This window comes from Vitis vinifera, chromosome 17, assembly GCF_030704535.1.
Source record: "Vitis vinifera cultivar Pinot Noir 40024 chromosome 17, ASM3070453v1".
NCBI lineage: Eukaryota > Viridiplantae > Streptophyta > Magnoliopsida > Vitales > Vitaceae > Vitis > Vitis vinifera.
Genome location: NC_081821.1, coordinates 16,818,151 through 16,836,696, shown reverse-complemented (window position 1 = coordinate 16,836,696; position 18,546 = coordinate 16,818,151). Strand labels below are relative to the sequence as shown.

The window sequence follows — 18,546 nt, the reverse complement described above, 5'->3', positions numbered from 1 at the left end:
TTTCACTATTTTCTTCTACACTCCTTCATCATTTGTCTCATCCCTTTTCATTTTCTTCTACCCTCATTGATCGTCGTTTTGCTTCTTGAATGGTATGTCCTCTAGCGCTTATAACCTGTCATTTGGCATTGTTCATTTGTATGTAGGTTGAGTCATTGGGCTCACACGATTCTCTGATATTTTACATTACCCACTCAGAGGCTTGGTATTATCTTTTGGGTATTTGGGCTTTGTTTCCCGTCGTTTCATTCACCTTTTACCCCTAGCCTTCATTACGGTTCGAGTCATAAGACCACCTTGAGGACATGAGATCTCATGTTTGCTTCGACATATTGCATTTGGACAAGCTACATCCACTGGTTGAAGTACAAGATGTCAGCCAATCTCTGTTTCTTAAGGATATTGAGGAATTGTATTATGCTTTCTCCATTCAATCTCCTCGCCTCTGGTCCACGATTAGAGACAGATTATGTAGAGAGTTGGGATTATCGAGGACACCTTTGCTTGCTTCTTTGACATGTTCATACTGGGGCATACCCCCTATCCTTGCATGATGACATTAGTTCTTACATGTACACATGCAGTCCATTTCACTTGGAGATGTTTGGCATTAATGCTTAGACATACTCCACATTCAGCTTGGATTCTTCATACAATAGAGTGCTTCTAGGGCTTGCTCGAGATCAGATTCATCCATATTCATTAACCCAGTAGGACTGTACACTAAGGCATATCCCATGCATTGCCATGTTTGCGTGTTCAGACGGATGATGGTGTTTGGGGATGCGTTTTCATAATTGGTTCGCCAGAGAATACATATGTCAGATGTACATTGATTACTACTAAAAAAATAGAATATTTTAGATAATAATTCTCATGAGTTTCACATCTTTTGAATAGTAATTATATGCCTAAAATACTTAATTAACATGTTTTTGCCCTTGCAAGAGTTACTAACAAGTTTTATGAAGTTTTAGAGTCATTTCAAGGTATGATTTTGATAAATTGGTGACAAAAGAGATGAATCTAATTGAAGAAAACAAATAAAGTTGATGAGGATCCAAACGCATAATGAAAGAAGTAATGCAATCGGTTTGGATTGGGATTTGGAGGCAGATGAAGTGGAATCAAAAGAAAGAAATGGAAGAAATGACAAAAAGGAGTTAAAAACTATGTTTTTCCATCTCACATGAACATGCAAAAAATTTGCACAATCATGTGAAATGGAACAGAAAGGATTTTGGCTGCAACTCAAAGGAGAAAAGCGAAAACTGATTTTGGCATGACCATGCAAAATGCTCCAAGAAGGCAAAAATGGTGTTGATGAATTTTCCACTTCGCACAATCATGCGAAATTGTTGGAGCTTGTGCAAAATTGCATTTTTTTCCAGATTTCTTGGAGAAAAAGCCTCTAGAATACCTCTTAGATGATGCCAAGTGTCCACTTGACCTTGGCCTATAAATAGAAACTTGATTTACTCATTTTGGGGGATTTTTTTTACATTTTTCTAATTGTAAAACTTTCCATATTTTCTCTCTATATAATTTTCTACTTTCCTTCATTTTCTCTCATTTTCTCACTAGCTAAACATGCCTTGTGAGATCAAATCTCCAAACATGAGTGGCTAAATCTCGTTTTTCTCGGAGGGGGGAGGATCTAGAGGCAAGATCTATGGTGAATTAGATAAATGAGCTTGAATTGCAAAGGTAATTTGATCCAATTGATTAATTAATTGAAATTTGGGGATTTTTCTCTTCAAATTGTCTTGGATGATTACTACAATGCAAGCTAGGTAGATTCATCAAATTCTTAATGCTAGATTTGATGAAATTGAATAGTTGCATTGTATGAATCATTAGAAGATAATTTAAGATGAGCTTAATACATTATTTGAATTGATCTCTTGAATTAAATGACCTAATTTGAAGAGAAATTAGATCTAGACTTAAAGCTAAATAAAAAATCAGTTTAGATGAAAATTTAGGTTTTCAATCTAACTTGATGAAAATTATTTTCTAGAAAATCCTAACTCTGAGAATTTCATTTTCTATTAATCTTCTTCTATTTTATATTTCATTTTCCTCTCAAATTGGAATCTTTGTCATTTTGATTTTTTATCATGAATTGTCAAATCGTTTTCACTTGATCTCAACCATTTCTTCTCCTCTCATTCAAGCCTTGATTACCAAGAATAATTCATCCTTGTGAACGATACCTAAAAACCACTATACTACAATAGTTTGTACTAAAACCACTTTTTAATCGGGTACAAACTGCTATAGAATAGTGAATTAGGTTATAAATTTTGTTTTGATCCGATAAACAACAAAAATCCGAGCGATCATACATCCAAGAGCATCCCCCTTAATAGCTCTGTGGACACTAGATGTTGTGAAAAATAGTGCATGATTTGTTATGGATGATTATGTGTGATGTTTTTAGCTTTTTGATTTAAATCGCATGTGCAGTTAAGAGATTCTGATGTGGTACTAATATCCTAGACTGGGGCATCCCCCATTTCTTTCTGCCTCCCGTCGATCATTGATGTTTTCATATCGTCCTGTAGGGGCATACCCCCTCATTTCATCTTGATTTAGGTGTTTGATTTTCTTGCTTATTCGAGTCATTTATTGGCATTTCCTAAATGCCATACTAGGGCATACCCCTCTCCATTTGAGTTGTTTGCTCCCCAAGTCCATTAGCGACTCTCTAGCATTATGTTCAGATCCTATTTTCTTTTTGACAGCTCTCTAGCATTGTGTCCAAATCTCCTATCTTTTCATCGGATCCCCTATCTTTTTCGGGGCTCTCCAACATCGTGTCCAAATCTCTTTTCTTTTCGGTGGCTCTCCGACATCGTGTCTGGATCTTCTTTCTTTTTAGTGGCTCTCCGACATCGTGTTTGGATCCCCTATCTTTTTAGCGGCTCTACGACATCATTTTGGATCCCTTATCTTTTCGGCGGCTCTCCGGCATCGTGTCCGAATCCCCTTTCTTTTCGACGACTCTCCAGCATCGTGTCTAGATCCCCTACTTTTCGGCGGCTCTTTGGCATCGTGTCCGAATCCCCTATCTTTTCAGTGGCTTTCTAACATTGTGTTCGGATCTCCTATCTTTTCGGCGGCTCTCCAGCATCATGCCCAGATCCCCTATATTTTTTATGGCTCTCCTGTATCGTGTCCAAATCCCTTATCTTTTCGATGGCTCCCCGACATCTTGTTTGGATCCCCTATCTTTTCGACGGCTCTTCGGCATCGTGTCCGGATCCCCTTGATCTTTTCAGCGATTCTCCGGCATCGTGTTTGGATCCCCTATAGTTTCGGCGGCTCTCCGTCATCGTGTTCGGATCCCCTATCTTTTTAACAGCTCTCATGCATTGTGTCTGGATCCCCTATTGTTTTGGAGAGCCTCCAGATCCCCTATCTTTTCGGCCACTCTCTGGCATCGTGTCCGGATCCCTTATTTTTTTGATAGCTTTCCAGCATCATGTCCGAATCCCCTATCATTTCGGGGACTCTCCAGCATCGTGTTCGGATCCTCCATCTTTTCGGTGGCTTTCCAACATCGTGTCTGGATCCCCTATTTTTTTGGTGGTTCTCCAACCTCGTGTCTGGATCCCTTGTCTTTTCGGCAATTCTCTGGCATCGTGTCAAGATCCCCTATCTTTTTAGCGGCTCTCCGGCATTGTGTTCGAATCTCCTATCTTTTCGACGGCTCTCTAACATTGTGTCTGGATCCCTTTTTTTTTTCGACGGTTCTCCGGTATCGTGCCCGGATCCCCTATCGTTTTGACAGCTCTCCGACATTGTGTCTGAATCCCTTTATCTTTTCAACGGCTCTCTGACATCATTTCTGGATCCCTTTATCTTTTCAGCAGCTCTCCGGCATCATGTCCGGATTCCCTATCTTTTCAGCAACTCTCTGGCATCATGTCCGGATCCCCTATCATTTCAGCAGCTCTCTGGCATCATGTCCGGATCCCCTATTATTTCAACGGCTCTCCGACATTGTGCCCGAATCACTTAGTCCTTAATCATTGTGGCCCGACTCCTTTGGCCTTTGATTTCTTCACTATAGTTCATTTCTACTCATTCATCGTTTGCGCTTTGTGCTCGTGAACCACTCGTTCATTCACTCTACTGAAGAAGGGCATATTTGTAGACCCTCAATTTTGTCCCTTGACACTTGCATGTATCTTGGGGGTGTCGCCCGCACCTAATTTTTTGTATGTCACGGCCATGGATCCCTTATTGGGCTTAATCGGTTTTCGGACCTCACATGAGTTCACCTATGGTTCAATTTAGTGCGAGTGTTTGGCCCATTATGAAATGTCATCATGGCCAATTCCTTGGTTCATATCATGCTATAAGATAGAGGTTAAGGTCTCCATAAAAACTTCAGTTCAATTGGAGCTCGCTGAAGGCCATCCAAATATGGAGCACTCTTGCTTGTTTTAGTCATTTCTCCCTCATCCAAGCTCAGAATTGCACACCGTTTTTTTTTTTTTTTGGATTCCTTCAAGGAATATTCTATCAAAATTATGAATTTTTCTCAATCAGCTCAGCCAATTCGTTGAGGTAGCTCGCTGAAGCCCATTCTAATCTGGAGCACTTTGGCTTGTTTTAGTCATTTCTCCCTCATTCGAGCTCAAAATTAGGCACCATTTTTTGTTGGATTCCTTACTCTTCAAGGAATATTCTATCAAAATTTGAGAATTTTTCTCAACCGGTTTTCGAGTTGATTGCAACCCACCCTGAATCCATATGGATTCTTAACAGGTGAGCAATGGTGGATTTATGAGGGGCAACTGCCCACCTCATGACTGAAGGAGGAGTTGAATAAGCTGGAGTTCCGAGGCTGATGGTGTAGATGTTGAGGGGGGAAGCTGGCATAAAAGGCATTTCAAAGAGAGAATGAGATGAGGTTTTTGAAATTTTGGGTGGAGAAATTATGTTGGGAGGGCAATTGAAAGTGGGGGGGGGGGGGGGGGGGGGGATTCTTAGCATCTCTGAGGGCTCTACGTCCAAAGAGATAAGGGAGCAAGAGAAGAGAAAGAAGAAGGGGAGAGGTTTGAGAAAGGAAAGCTGATTTTGGTGTGGTTTACTAGGGTTTTTTTTATAAAAAAAAAAAATAAAAAAAAAAAACAGCTTGGAGCCCAACTGTTCTCGTTGGAATGAGCATTTCCAGGTGCGTTTCTTTCATTCTCTCTAGTTATCTTTAATTTTCTAGGCATTGTTCAATTGTTTGTGTGGACATGGTGTTGTAATACTCTTCTCTCATATATATATATATATATATATTTCTTTTTATCTAAATATGACTACTCTCTCAACAACTCACTCTTTTCTCTGTTTCTACTACCTTTTCATCTCTGTTTGGTTTTCTGTTTATTGTTAGGTTGGGTTGTGTTGGTTCTTTTGAAGGGTGTTTAATTTTGTGTATTTTTTCTTTGCTATTTAAGATTGGGTCATACTTGGGTAGCCCCTTATTTGATTCATCTTCACTTGAAGTAGACTCAAAGCCTCGAAACCTCTTGTTGATCCTCGTTTTTTTTTTAGTCTTGCTGATTTTAGGCAGTGGATGATCACAAATTATCAGATCTGAGAGGGGATCATTAGCTCTCTGTTCTTGATTGTTTTCTTTGTAACCTGCTATCTTTTTTTTTTTTTTTTTTATGCTTGAATCAGAAACATGGAAAGCTAGTAGCGAGCATTTTCAGCAATTGAAAATATGATTTTAGTGGCCATAAATGGGTGAATTATCATGATTGAATTTTTGTGGAAAATTATGGAAATAGTGGCCTTGTGTGTTTGAATTTCTATGGATAATTTTTTTAGAGAAAAAAATGGAGAAAAGTGGTCACATTAATGGATATTCATAGCTGAATTTTAATGGTTGTGTTTGCTAAATAAAGCGGCTGAATTTTATGGAAGTTTAAGTAGACACTACAAGAAAAAAGGTCTTCATTGACAGTTTTTCATCGTCAAGATAAGGTATATCTGTTAAGGTAGATCAGTATTCACATATGTCGTCTATGCCAGTGTCAAGAAATGATAAAAGCTAGTTTGACATATGCATATGTTAAGTAAACCTTATTTCTATCAATGTAGGAATCTTATTAATATGACATATGTTAAAACGTTTCTTCCGCTTTAGTCAAGGTTAGGTTAAACATATGGGAAGGTTAACTCATTGTTTTGTCAAGATTATATTCAATATATGTTAAGCTTAAGTATGATATATGTCAATATTGTTTTATATGCTTTTAAATTTAATTTACACATATGTCAAGGATGTTTTTTGTTATTTTTTTTTTTCAAAGTTGAAATTTTAATATGTTAAGGTTCTTTTATTCTTATGTCAAGGAATACAATTTCTTTTATGTCAAGATTTCTTTATTCATATAAAGGAAATTGTTTTATTTCATATCAAGGTTGCATATGGAACATGTCAACAACCTAACCTGTTGCCCAAATAATCTGCATCAAAATTGAACCTGTTGTGTGTGTGTCTATATATATATATATATATATAAAGTACATGAATGTATAAAATATACTTTAAAAAAAATATGAACATGTAGGCAAATATATTGACAAAAAAAAAACCTTAATATCCTTGCATAATCTTATATAATATATATATATATATATATATATATAAAGTGCATGAATGTATAAAATATACTTTAAAAAAAATATGAACATGTAGGCAAATATATTGACAAAAAAAAAAAAAAAACCTTAATATCCTTGCATAATCTTATATTATCTCACATACATCCAAAAAAAGGCAAATATGTACCCAAAAATCCAATAGTTATACATGATAAATATAATGTAGCCATGATCTTGTGCCTTCAAAAGTGCTGTAATTACTGCAAATGCCACCAAATCTTCTGCAAGTAAGAAAAAAAAATCAGTATATGTTTATATTTGAAAGATTAATAAAAGGATATAAACATGTATCCAAATATATTCCCAAACAACCTAACAACTATATAAAATCTTGTTATCTTGTCAAATATATATGAAAAAAGAATAGATATTTACCCAAAAATAACCAAATATCAAGTAGTTGTACATGATAACAAAAATTTATGCGTATGTCACCTAACCTTTGGCAAGAAAGAAAAAAGTAACATTATTTTATATTTATTTTTTAAAGTTTATTAAAAATTCAATGAAAAAAAATCTACATCCAATGTATATTAAACATGCCACCTAATCTTTTGCAAGTATGAAAAAAAAACAACATTATTTTATATTTGTGTTTGAAAGTTCATTAAAAAGATATAAATATGTATCCTAAATATATCAAAATGTATCCACAAACAACCAAGCAAGTATACATGATCTTATACTATTATCAAATAGTCCAAAACATAGTCTTTGCTACCCGCAGAGATTGGGGCACTTTCTCTTTTAGGGACATTAGATCTTCACTCAAACCAGGTGGGTAGACATTCTATATTCAGTTTAAGTATAAAATTTATCCGACCAGTGTCAAATTCTTCTGAGACTTCAGATATACCCTTTTTGAGTGATTTAACCTACATGTTATTTCTTCTTATCTTAGTTAGCTTCACATTTACTAGCATTATGGCTGCCTGCATGACCTTAGCATTTTTGAATTGTGGACAACAGATTCATGGGAGGATTATTCAAAGAGGCCTTGATGGGAATTTGGCCTTGTCTAATGCCCTTATAGACATGTATTCCAAATGTGGAAATATTGCTAATTCGCACCAAGTTTTTGGGGGTATGTCTCGTAGAGATTTGGTTTCTTGGACTACCATGATGATTGGGTATGAGACTCATGGGTATGGAGAAGAGGTTGTTGAATTGTTTGACCAAATGGTCAGGTCAGATATTAAGCCTGACTGAGTCTTGTTTATGGGCATTCTTAGTGCTTGCAGTCATGCTGGACTTGTAGATGAAGGCTTGAGATATTTTAAATTAATGGTGGGTGATTATAACATTAGTCCAGACCAGGAGATTTATGGGTGTGAAGTGGATTTGCTAGGACGTGCTGGGAAAGTTGAGGAAGCTTATGAACTCATAGAGAGCATGCCATTCAAGCCTGATGAGTGCGTTTGGGGGCCATTTCTTGGAGCTTGTAAAGCACACAGGTTTCCCAATTCCAGAAAATTAGCTGCTCATAGGATATTGGATCTGAGGCCTAATATGGCAGGGACTTATCTGATGCTATCAAATATATATGCAGCTGATGGTAAGTGGGGGAGTTTGTAAGACTAAGAAAGTTGATGAAAAGAATGGGAAATAAGAAGGAGACTGGTAGGAGCTGGGTCGAGGTAGGAAATCATGTCTATAGTTTTATTGTTGGGGATGAGGTGGGCCCCAAAATAGAGGGGATATATCAAGTTCTGGAAAATTTGATTGGGCATATGAAGGAATCAAGGTATGTTCCTGATTTAGATTGCTTGATATATGACTTAGAAGATTGCACTTGAGAAGCAGTTGAAATCCAAAAGGTGAGAAAACCATATACAAATGGGGGATTGAAGAGAGTCATTTGATTTTTATGAACAACCTCAAAGTGGGTACTAGCAAGAAAGTTTTGAGGTGAATTGACCTTTCCATCTTTGAAAGAGATCCTATTTTATTATAACAGAGAAGAAGAATGATCTGTAGTAATAACATGATGGTGTGCAACAAATAAGACATCTTATCAGATCAGCAAAGACCATTGTTTGTATATACAAAATTCACAATGTACTTATCTTATGACCTTAATTTGTACTACAACACATTAATAACCAAAGAGAAATGCATTGAAAGATTATTCTTCAACTTACTTGGTTGTGAGTGCCCTTTGTTGTTTGGGACAACTTCTAGGACTGCAGCTTTAGATTTTGATAACATGTTTACAACCTCAAATCCATGGATGTGAAATGAAAGACAAGATGTGTTATTTAAAATGCATACCATGTAGGACTAAGACATTCAACTCCTAAACCAAATTCAGGTTGATACGATCTTTGAAAATTTTGAAATCTCAAATTTAATCACTAGCAAAGAGCTAACCTTAACTTGTTATGGCATTGGCAAACCAAAAACTAATTGATGAGAGGAGCTTTCCTTCCATGGTGAACACCATTTCAATGGAGAGGAAGAGTGGCACTTTCCTTTATGTTGGATAACATTTCTATGAACCTGCAAGATTAACAAAAGGCAAGGTTAAACTCATTTTGTAGCATTACTAAGACAGCCAAGTAAAATCTGCTTTAGATAGATTATGTATCATTTTTTATTCATAAAATCTACATCCAATGTATATTAAACATGTCACCTAATCTTTTGCAAGTATGAAAAAAAACAACATTATTTTAAATTTGTGTTTGAAAGTTCATTAAAAAGATATAAATATGTATCCTAAATATATCAAAATGTATCCACAAACAACCTAACAAGTATACACGATCTTATACTATTATCAAATATATATATATATATATATATATATATATATATAAGATGTTTACTAAAAAAGAACCAAAAATTAAATAATTATGCATGATAACAAGAATTTATACATGATTTTATACTCTAAAAATTGCAAGTGCTACAAATGCCACCCAACCTCTTGCAAGTAAAAAAAAAAAAAAAAAACATTACTTTAAGTCTATATTTGAAATTTTACTAAAATGATATTAACATGTACCAAAATTTATACGAAAAGAATCCAACAAATATACATAATAAAAAAAAAACATGAATTAGTACTTTCATCAAATGTATCTTTTAAAAGATATAGGTATGTACCCAAAAGTATCCAAAACTTCAGCATCTATGCATGACAATAAGATCTTACATATGATCTTGTCATCTCAAAATTGCAACAACTGCAAATGTCACCCGAAACCTTGCAAAGAGAAAAGATGCAACATTAATTGAAATTTATGTCTGAAATTTTATTAAAAAATTATAAATTAACATACCCACTATACTTGGTCTAAGATAAGAGTACTCAAAAATGAGACCCATTCAGATCTCACTTCATCTAACTCAGCTCGTGAATAGGTTTTTTTTCCTTCAAACTAAAATATATGACGAGAAAATATGTTATTGTGAAACATTAAATATATGTATAAGTTCTCATGTACTTATGAAAATACATAGGTAGATAAACCTGAGATGTTAAGAGACTTCTATTTGCAATTATGTCTCGCATGTATCGCATGACAAAATATCCGCACATGACACCATCCAACTGTTTGGGCCCCTATGAGCAAAATTATAGCAACAAAATTTCACAATCAAATATGACATCATATAAATTTGGTCAATTTTTTCATCATTCACATTTTAAATTTAAAAAAAGAATGAATGACATAATGTTAGTTTCAAGTAAAATTTGCACCTAAATTATACTCAATACATGTCTAGCATAATACCTTAAGCTCCCATGTTTACAACTTGGAGGGTTAAATTAGGTAAAATATAAGAATGTACAATAACATGTCTATGTGAAATATGGAGAAAAAAAAAATGAATAGATAAAGGTAATGATTAATTATATTTATTAAGAATAGTGATTAACTTTAAAAAAATATAATAGTTAACTTTTGTCTATGTGAGAATATCCCTTAGAAAAGATCATGACTTTGAAGACTTCATTAAGGTAAATCAATCAAGCTTCAAGAGCAATTATCGATAATATATTTCGAAATATGTAGTATTAACCTCATTTTACATCTCATAGATTGACATTATAGAAGAGAAATGCAATTAGTAATTATAAGGAATAAATGTTTTACATATGAACAATTTGATTGAAGATGGATAAAAGAGTAAAGAGTTTTGATTAAAGAGAGAGAGAGAGAGGTTGTGCCTTACAAGAAACATCTAAACTAAATATAGGATGTATATAAGACATGCTAAGGTTAAAAGAAAGATATAAAGAACAACTCACACCTAAGTAACATGATCAAAGCAATCTAAAGGATCCCCATTGCTTCCTTACCCACACACACATCTAAATTGTTCTAAAGGATTGTAAATGCTATGGATATAGTGATCAAAATTTAATAATTGTTCTTCCTATGACCAACATTTCAAATTGACTAATTATGTATATATTAATTTTTTTATGCTTGAATTTTCTAAGATTTGATCTTCCACATCATAATACAATTGAAAAAAGTCTTCTAGTCATGCATTTTAATTTAACAAAAATTTTACTATTTTTCTTCTAGTTTCTATTACTATTTCTTGAAATATTAATTGTAAAAGGTAAAAAATGGATCATAAATCTTTCAATCACATGAAAAAATGGGTTTGTTTTTTTTAGTACTACTTCATTAATTAATAGTGGAATAATGGACATATGAGTACATTGTATTCATAGCATTTTAGATTATATTTTTGTAAGGTAGTGAAACAAACATATATGGTATCCTTCTCAACTCAAGTTAGAAATAGGAAATAATAACAAAAACAATTATAAACTAAGAAAATTCATATATATATATATATATATAGGTATATATTCATGTGAGAGAAAGCCATATAGAATCTTTACATTTCAAAAATCAAGTAAATTTTCATTCAAGAAAGCAACTTAAATGTAGGTAAGTCTTTAAAAAGTTTAGGAGAAAAAAAAAATGTAACCTCAACAACCATCCACTTGAGCTCTTTTTTAGATCCTTTCTTCTTTTGAGATACAAAAATTCGAAACCCCCTACAAAAAATAAGATTACATTAGTGTTCGTTTTGAGATATGAAAACTAAAATTATGGTAGGCTTACATGTTCACAATATCTTTTATATCTTGGTATGGCTGTTGCAATTGCGAGTTTAAATAGTAGACTATTTGTGATTTGAGGTCAATTACAGCCAAAACCCAATGAAACCTACAATATATTAACATATAATTTAGATAAATAGCATTTATAAGGCTAAAAAATTAAAAACAATTATGATTAACAACTTACCTTGGGTTATATGGAAGAAAAACCAAGTCTGCCAATTTAGAGTCAATTAGGCGATCAGCAATGAACCTTGCTCTTTTTTCAATTTGTGGGGCTATTGTTCCAGCCTTGGACACCATTCCTGGATGAATAAATATAATTTTCTCTTGTAGTGTCTCATCCAGATGTTCATGCAACCGCCTAATGAAATATCACCCAATTTAGAATTACTTAACAAAAAAAAAAATACAGCTTCTACTTATTTATATCATGAATGTAACATAAAGATTTACAAAAAAATCTCACCAAATATAGAAACATATGCAATTCATAGTCAACTCTTTTGCAGAAATTACATCATTCATTTCACTTGTCAAGAGGAAAGTTTGAAATTTCATCCCAAAAACATTGATTGGAAAGTCAACTTTGGGTGCCGGTTTACCCTCCAACATTGCTGAAACTGTTTTAGAAAACAGTTGTACATCTCTAGGATTCTCATATTTGATTTTCTTTGGGGATGCTTGTATCTTCTTCATTTTATTCTTCCTCTTGCCAACATCCTAAACACATAAATAGATGCATGACATTAAAATGAAAAATAAAGAAACCAAGAGTGTAGGAAAATATAACTCAACTTTGAAAGTTTGGGTATAACGTTATTCACCTCATCATCATCATTTATCACAAATGCAATAGGCCACAAAACCTCATATCCAACACCCTCCCTTATTGTCCTAATGTTTTCAGAAAGTGGGAATGGAAGAAGTGCATTAGGTTGAAGAGGGTAAAGGATGACCACTAATATATCAGCACCATCAATGGAAATCTGTGAATCTCGTAAATAAGTTCCATATGCAACAATGTTATCTTCAGTTTCAAGAGCTAATTTGCATTTATAAACCTGTAAAAACATATTTTGTAATCCTTAGTCTTTCATTATAGTTATTTTATATATTGTTTTTATAAATTTAACTTAGAAAAAGGCATATATACCTGAGTTAGTGGAGAAGCTTTTCGAGTCCCTTATGCTGATAGGTTCTCCACATGAGCACTATCATGAGTCTTCCCTTCTATTTCTTCATGTTGCAACAATTGTTTCCTTATGTTTGTGCTGCTCACTTCAGAGCGGGGTGTGAGGGGTTCTTTTTTTCCAGCTTTCAAAGCAATGATCTCCTCTTCCAAGCTCTTGACTTTCTCCATTAACATCCTTTGACATTCCTCCTCTTCAAGAGTTTTTGTGGGTTTTGGTGTGTTGAAGAATTGTTTGGGCTTTTTTTTTCCACCTTTTCCTCTAACCCGTCCAGGATGCTCTAATGTACCCAATGCTAAAGTGAGGATATCCTTTTGGCCAACACATGTGATCTTCCCTTCCTCAACAGCCTTTGTCAACTCATCCTCCAAAAAAATATGAGATACTTCAAAAGTCATATTAAATAAATAAATAAAAACAAATGAAATTGACTAAAACTAAGTATAGGTTTGACAACTTACAATCTTTTCCACTACAGGCCTCGTAACTTCATCATATTCACCTTTTTTCAATCTTGCTAGCTTCCACAAGACCCATCTATCAATAGGTTTCCTCGAACCTGTCTTTTGCATCTATCAAAAAACAAAAAAGTGAAGTAATTAAACTTTACAAAAGTAAATATCCAACAAAATAAAATATACTAATTCAACTTACCAATTCTTCTTGAAGTCCTGCATATCCTTTCCTACTCACTCGATGAATATAAACGTATTTTGCCCTCCTTTCTTTTCCTTTTTTTGATTTAACTTGAAACTCTTTTGACAACCTATTAGCCACTAACTTTCTCCAGTCTTCAATTGGAATGTCATTATATTTTGAGTTGGTGGCTGCAAAAGATACTCGGGCTTATCCTTATAAGGTAGGATATACTCTTTTGTCAATCTGTGCCTGAATGACCTAAAGCTAGTCCCAATGGATGATATGACGTTGTTTTTGCTATTCTCATCAACCAAGAATGCACCCTAAAATATAAGATCTTGATTATTTACACAAAATAAAGGAAAAATAATTTCATTAGATTACTACATACTTGATAAAAAATTGATTATTTAATAATCATGTCAGTCTACACAAAATATAGAAAAATAATTTCAATAGATTTCTATATACCTTAACGCAATCCCATAATTTCTTCTTCAATTCCATAGGCACTACTCTCCAATCAGTATGATAAACTGGCACCATGGTTCGTGCTAACACACCCATGTATGATACAAGTTGTACATATCCCTCACCCACTCCCTCACCATCATCATTACATTGAATGTCAATTTTCAGTCCTTCACTTCTCTTTTTAGCAATTTCAGGTTTTAAAGTTGGGCCTCTTAACCTTTTTGGTGAGGTAATCTTCTGTTTTCCTTCCTTTTCATCCATCTACATGACAATCAAAAGCATATGATTAATCTCATAATACATACATACATACATATATATATATATATATATATATATCTTACATTCAAAAGTAAAACATGATATTTTAATAGTTACCTGCTTTTTATGTCTTATTGGTGGAGCCATCCATAAAAATGTAGCACTTTTCTCCCAAGTTCCCAAATAATTCAGAATTAGGCAATAATAAACAACACTTGAAAATGTATCTCAACTAAATCTAAAGAAATTAGTTACGAAATGATTTCATAAGTATGAATAAATAATTGTTGTACAAACTTTGCAATACATGAAAATTAATCTTAAATGTTGATTATGAAATATGCATAAAATTAATAGGCTAATCTATTGCTAAACCTCAACAACAACATATCATCAAGTTTAAAGAAAATTACCATGACTTATCTTATAAACACACACACACACACACACACACACACACATTCTACCATTATAGCTTAGTTAAATTACATCCATTTTAGTCACTACTGTTATAAGGTCCTAATTGGAATGCATGTTTCTAGTTAGGATGCAATACTCATAAAATGAAGCTTAAGAGTGTGGGTTGAGGATGCATTGCAAGGTGTTTGATTTTCCTACTATTAAGCATATAAGTATTAATCATATGTAATGAGATGTGGTTGCCTTAACTTTAATGATTCTAGGATACATGGCTTCACTTACACAATATTGAGGATGGAGTAATGTCACTAATAGTTAACAATAACAAGCCAAAGACTACATTCGTTGAAGTAAAATAAATTGAAGAAGATTTTCTCTAAATTCACATAAAGTCAAAAATCCACCAAATTCACATTAATGAAACTTTATTTGAATTTTTTAAAACTAATGTTATTCAATTACACAAAAATTGCAACTTGATCAATTATCTCTCAAAAGTTTTGTTCTCTAGCATAAACAAGTGACCTAAAACAAAGGAAGGAGCAAGAAAATAAAATTTATGGTATTCATACACCGTTTCAGTTGGAAATAAGAATATTCAACTATCAATTAAAACATATTTTTCCATTGTTAGATGACTCCTAACGAAGATCAACTTCATATAATGTAGGTTGTTATTATGTTTACAGTTAATTCATATATGTTATTTATTAATGTTTCAAACCGGTTCATTATGGGTTGGTGGATTCAATCTATCTTCCCATAAAACCTTTTGCTTTGTTTTGCATAGTACGTAGTTTAACACTTTGATTTAAAGTTTTTAATTCAAATCTATAGAAACCTTCAATGCAATTACCCCTTAAATTATTTAAAAGTTGAATCAATATGAAATAAGTGTGAGTAATGGCTTTATCTTGTCTAATCTTAAATTAAACATACAATATCAACATATAAGCAACATTTATTTAACTACATATCAATTAAGCTCAAATGAAAGTTCAAACTATTCAAAATATATAAATATGATGCTAACTACATTTATTTAGAATAGCTTAGCAAGTATATAATAATAAAAATATATTTGACAAGAATAAAATAAAAACATAACATTGTTGAGCATCATATTGTATATTAACAATAACTCAAAAATCACATAATACACTTAGTAATCACAATCACAACCAAAAAAAAAGTATTAAGCTTAATTTTCAATCCAAATCCCCTCACAATCAGTACGCATACAAATTTCATCATAATCTTCAACTTCATCAAAAGACTTAATATTAGGCATCCCATTCGCAAATGGGTGATGCTCCATACAATTGTCGGCTATGTTGTCATCACCTTCTATGTCAAACAACTCCATTTTTGGCCTTGATAATACAATAGACCATCTTGGATCAACTTGATCTTCTACATAAAAAACTTGTTGGGCTTGCGTTGCCAAAATGAAAGGATCTGATTTATGTCCTATCTTGCTCAAATCAACTAATGTAAAACCAAGCTCATCAACTTTGACACCATTCTTGCTATCAACCCAATCACACTTAAAAACATAAATGTTAAACATGTTATAATCAAGGTCCCAAATCTTTGTGATAATCCCATAAAAACACATGTCACCAAGCACAGGATTCTTATCTTTGGAACTTGCAATTTGCATGGTCGATGCCACAATACTAACACCACTATTTTGGTTGACTCGTGCCTCATCACGGTTCTTGATGTGGTAACGACAACCATGAATGATATATCCAGGGTACGTAAGAACTTGTTGTCTTGGTCCTTGTGCAAGCCACTTAAGTTCCTTTTCAATAGGTTCTTTCTTGCTTATGTCATCTGAAACCTATAAGGTTTATTGATGATATGTAAGTTAATGTAATTTAAATTTTGTAAGCATTAAATTTTAAGGGGAGTATGAATAGTTTCATACCTTTTTTCTAAGCCAATGACTAAATGTGCGCACATGTTCATCCTCTAGCCACTTCACTCTTTTTGATTGACGATGATATTTTGTCTTCAAATATTTCATATGTTCACTATCAAGCAAAAATAGGCAAGTCATGGTTTGTATAAACATTAGTTAGAGTTTTAAAATCATATATTCATATATATGACACTTAATAAACGGTTGTACAATGGTTGTATTTTGTAGAACATAATGATGTGCTTGCTCCACCAATTTATTATCATGAATAGTTATTGCACGACCACCAAGTAATGGTTTCCCACATTTCCATTCATCTTTCATACTAGAAGGAATTCCAATTGCATCCATGCCCGATAAATACTCTGTACAAAACTCTAAGGCTTCCTCAGCGATATAGCACTCAGCAATACACCCTTCTGGACGATTATGATTTCGAACATAACCCTTCAGGACTTTCATGTACCTTTCAAATGGGTACATCCATCTCATATACACTAGTCCACATAATCTAACCTCTCTTACCAAATGCACTGTTAAATGAAGCATGATGTCAAAGATGGAAGGTGGAAAATACTTCTCTAGCAAGCACAAAATCACCACTATGTCCTGTTGTAAATCATTCAATCTTGACACATCCACCACTTTTGCACAAAGTGCATTAAAGAAAAAACACAATCTTGTAATGGCATATCTGACATGCTTAGGCAACACAGATCTTATTGCTACTGGTAGTAGTTGTTGCATAAGTGCATGATAATCATGGGACTTAAGACCATTAAGCTTTAGCTCTTCCATGGACACAAGGTTTCTAAAGTTTGAACAATAACCTTCAAGAACCTTTAAATCAGCCAAAGTCTGCAATACTATTTTTTTTTCCTTTCTACTTAGAGTATAACATGCAGGGGGAAGATAAGTTCGCTTCAACCCAAAGGTTGGTGCTAAGTCAGGCCTTAAGCCCATTTCGAGAAGATCAAGTCGAGACTTTACTCCATCCTTTGTTTTACCTGGAATGTTAAGCACGGTTCCGATGATGCTCTCGCAAACATTCTTCTCTATATGCATGACATCCAAGTTGTGTCGGATATAAAAATATTTCCAGTATTCAAGTTCAAAAAATATAGACTTCTTTTTCCAGCAACTTGTAGGATTAGCAAAGGATTCACATTGTTTAACCTTCTTTTTCTTTCCCCATGAGTTATGAATCATATCAACCTTTGTAAATATTTCCTCTCCGGTAAGTTCTTTTGGAGGTAACCTAAACTCTTGTTCACCATTAAATGCCTTTTTTTGCTTTCTAAATGGATGGTTGCATGGAAGAAACCTTCTATGGCCGGTATATGAGTTCTTATTCCCATGTTTTAGCCAATGTGAATTTGTTTCTTCACCACATATTGGACAAGCATGATATCCCTTAACAGTGCAACCAGACAAGTTCCCATATGCAGGGAAATCATTAATCGTCCATAACAAAATAGCCTTTAATGTGAAGAACTCTCGTTGATGTGCATCATAGGCTTTCACCCCTACCTCCCACAATGCTTTCAAATCATCGACTAATGGTGCCAAATAAACATCAATATCCTTACCAGGCTGTCGTGGTCCTGATATTAGCAAAGATAACATCATGAATTTCCTCTTCATACATAACCAAGGGGGAAGGTTGTAAGTTATTGTGAGAACAGGCCAACAACTATACCTACTGGTCATGGAGCTATGAGGATTGATACCATCTGCTGAAATAGCAAGTCTAAGGTTCCTACAATCTAAAGCAAATTCAGGCCACATTTGGTTCACTAGTTGCCATGTTGGGGAATCCACTGGGTGTCGAAGCTTACCATCATTTTCTCTACCTTTTGCAT

The 18,546-nt window shown here is 33.8% G+C and overlaps 1 protein-coding gene and 1 long non-coding RNA gene across 2 annotated transcripts; both read right to left on the bottom strand.

Annotated features, from left to right (window-relative positions):
* Positions 1-10,153: 10,153 nt before the first annotated feature.
* LOC132252757 (uncharacterized) lies at positions 10,154-11,804 on the bottom strand. Its single transcript, XR_009464533.1, has 3 exons — positions 11,772-11,804; positions 11,635-11,704; positions 10,154-10,246 (listed from the first exon to the last, which is right to left on the bottom strand). It is a non-coding gene; the product is annotated as an uncharacterized LOC132252757 (long non-coding RNA).
* A 149-nt stretch (positions 11,805-11,953) lies between these two features.
* LOC104878645 (uncharacterized) lies at positions 11,954-12,846 on the bottom strand. The gene is made up of 3 exons (XM_059733989.1): positions 12,598-12,846; positions 12,240-12,493; positions 11,954-12,134 (listed from the first exon to the last, which is right to left on the bottom strand). Exons 1-3 carry the CDS (start codon positions 12,844-12,846, stop codon positions 11,954-11,956), a joined length of 684 nt encoding a protein of 227 aa, XP_059589972.1.
* Between the last annotated feature and the right edge of the window lie 5,700 nt (positions 12,847-18,546).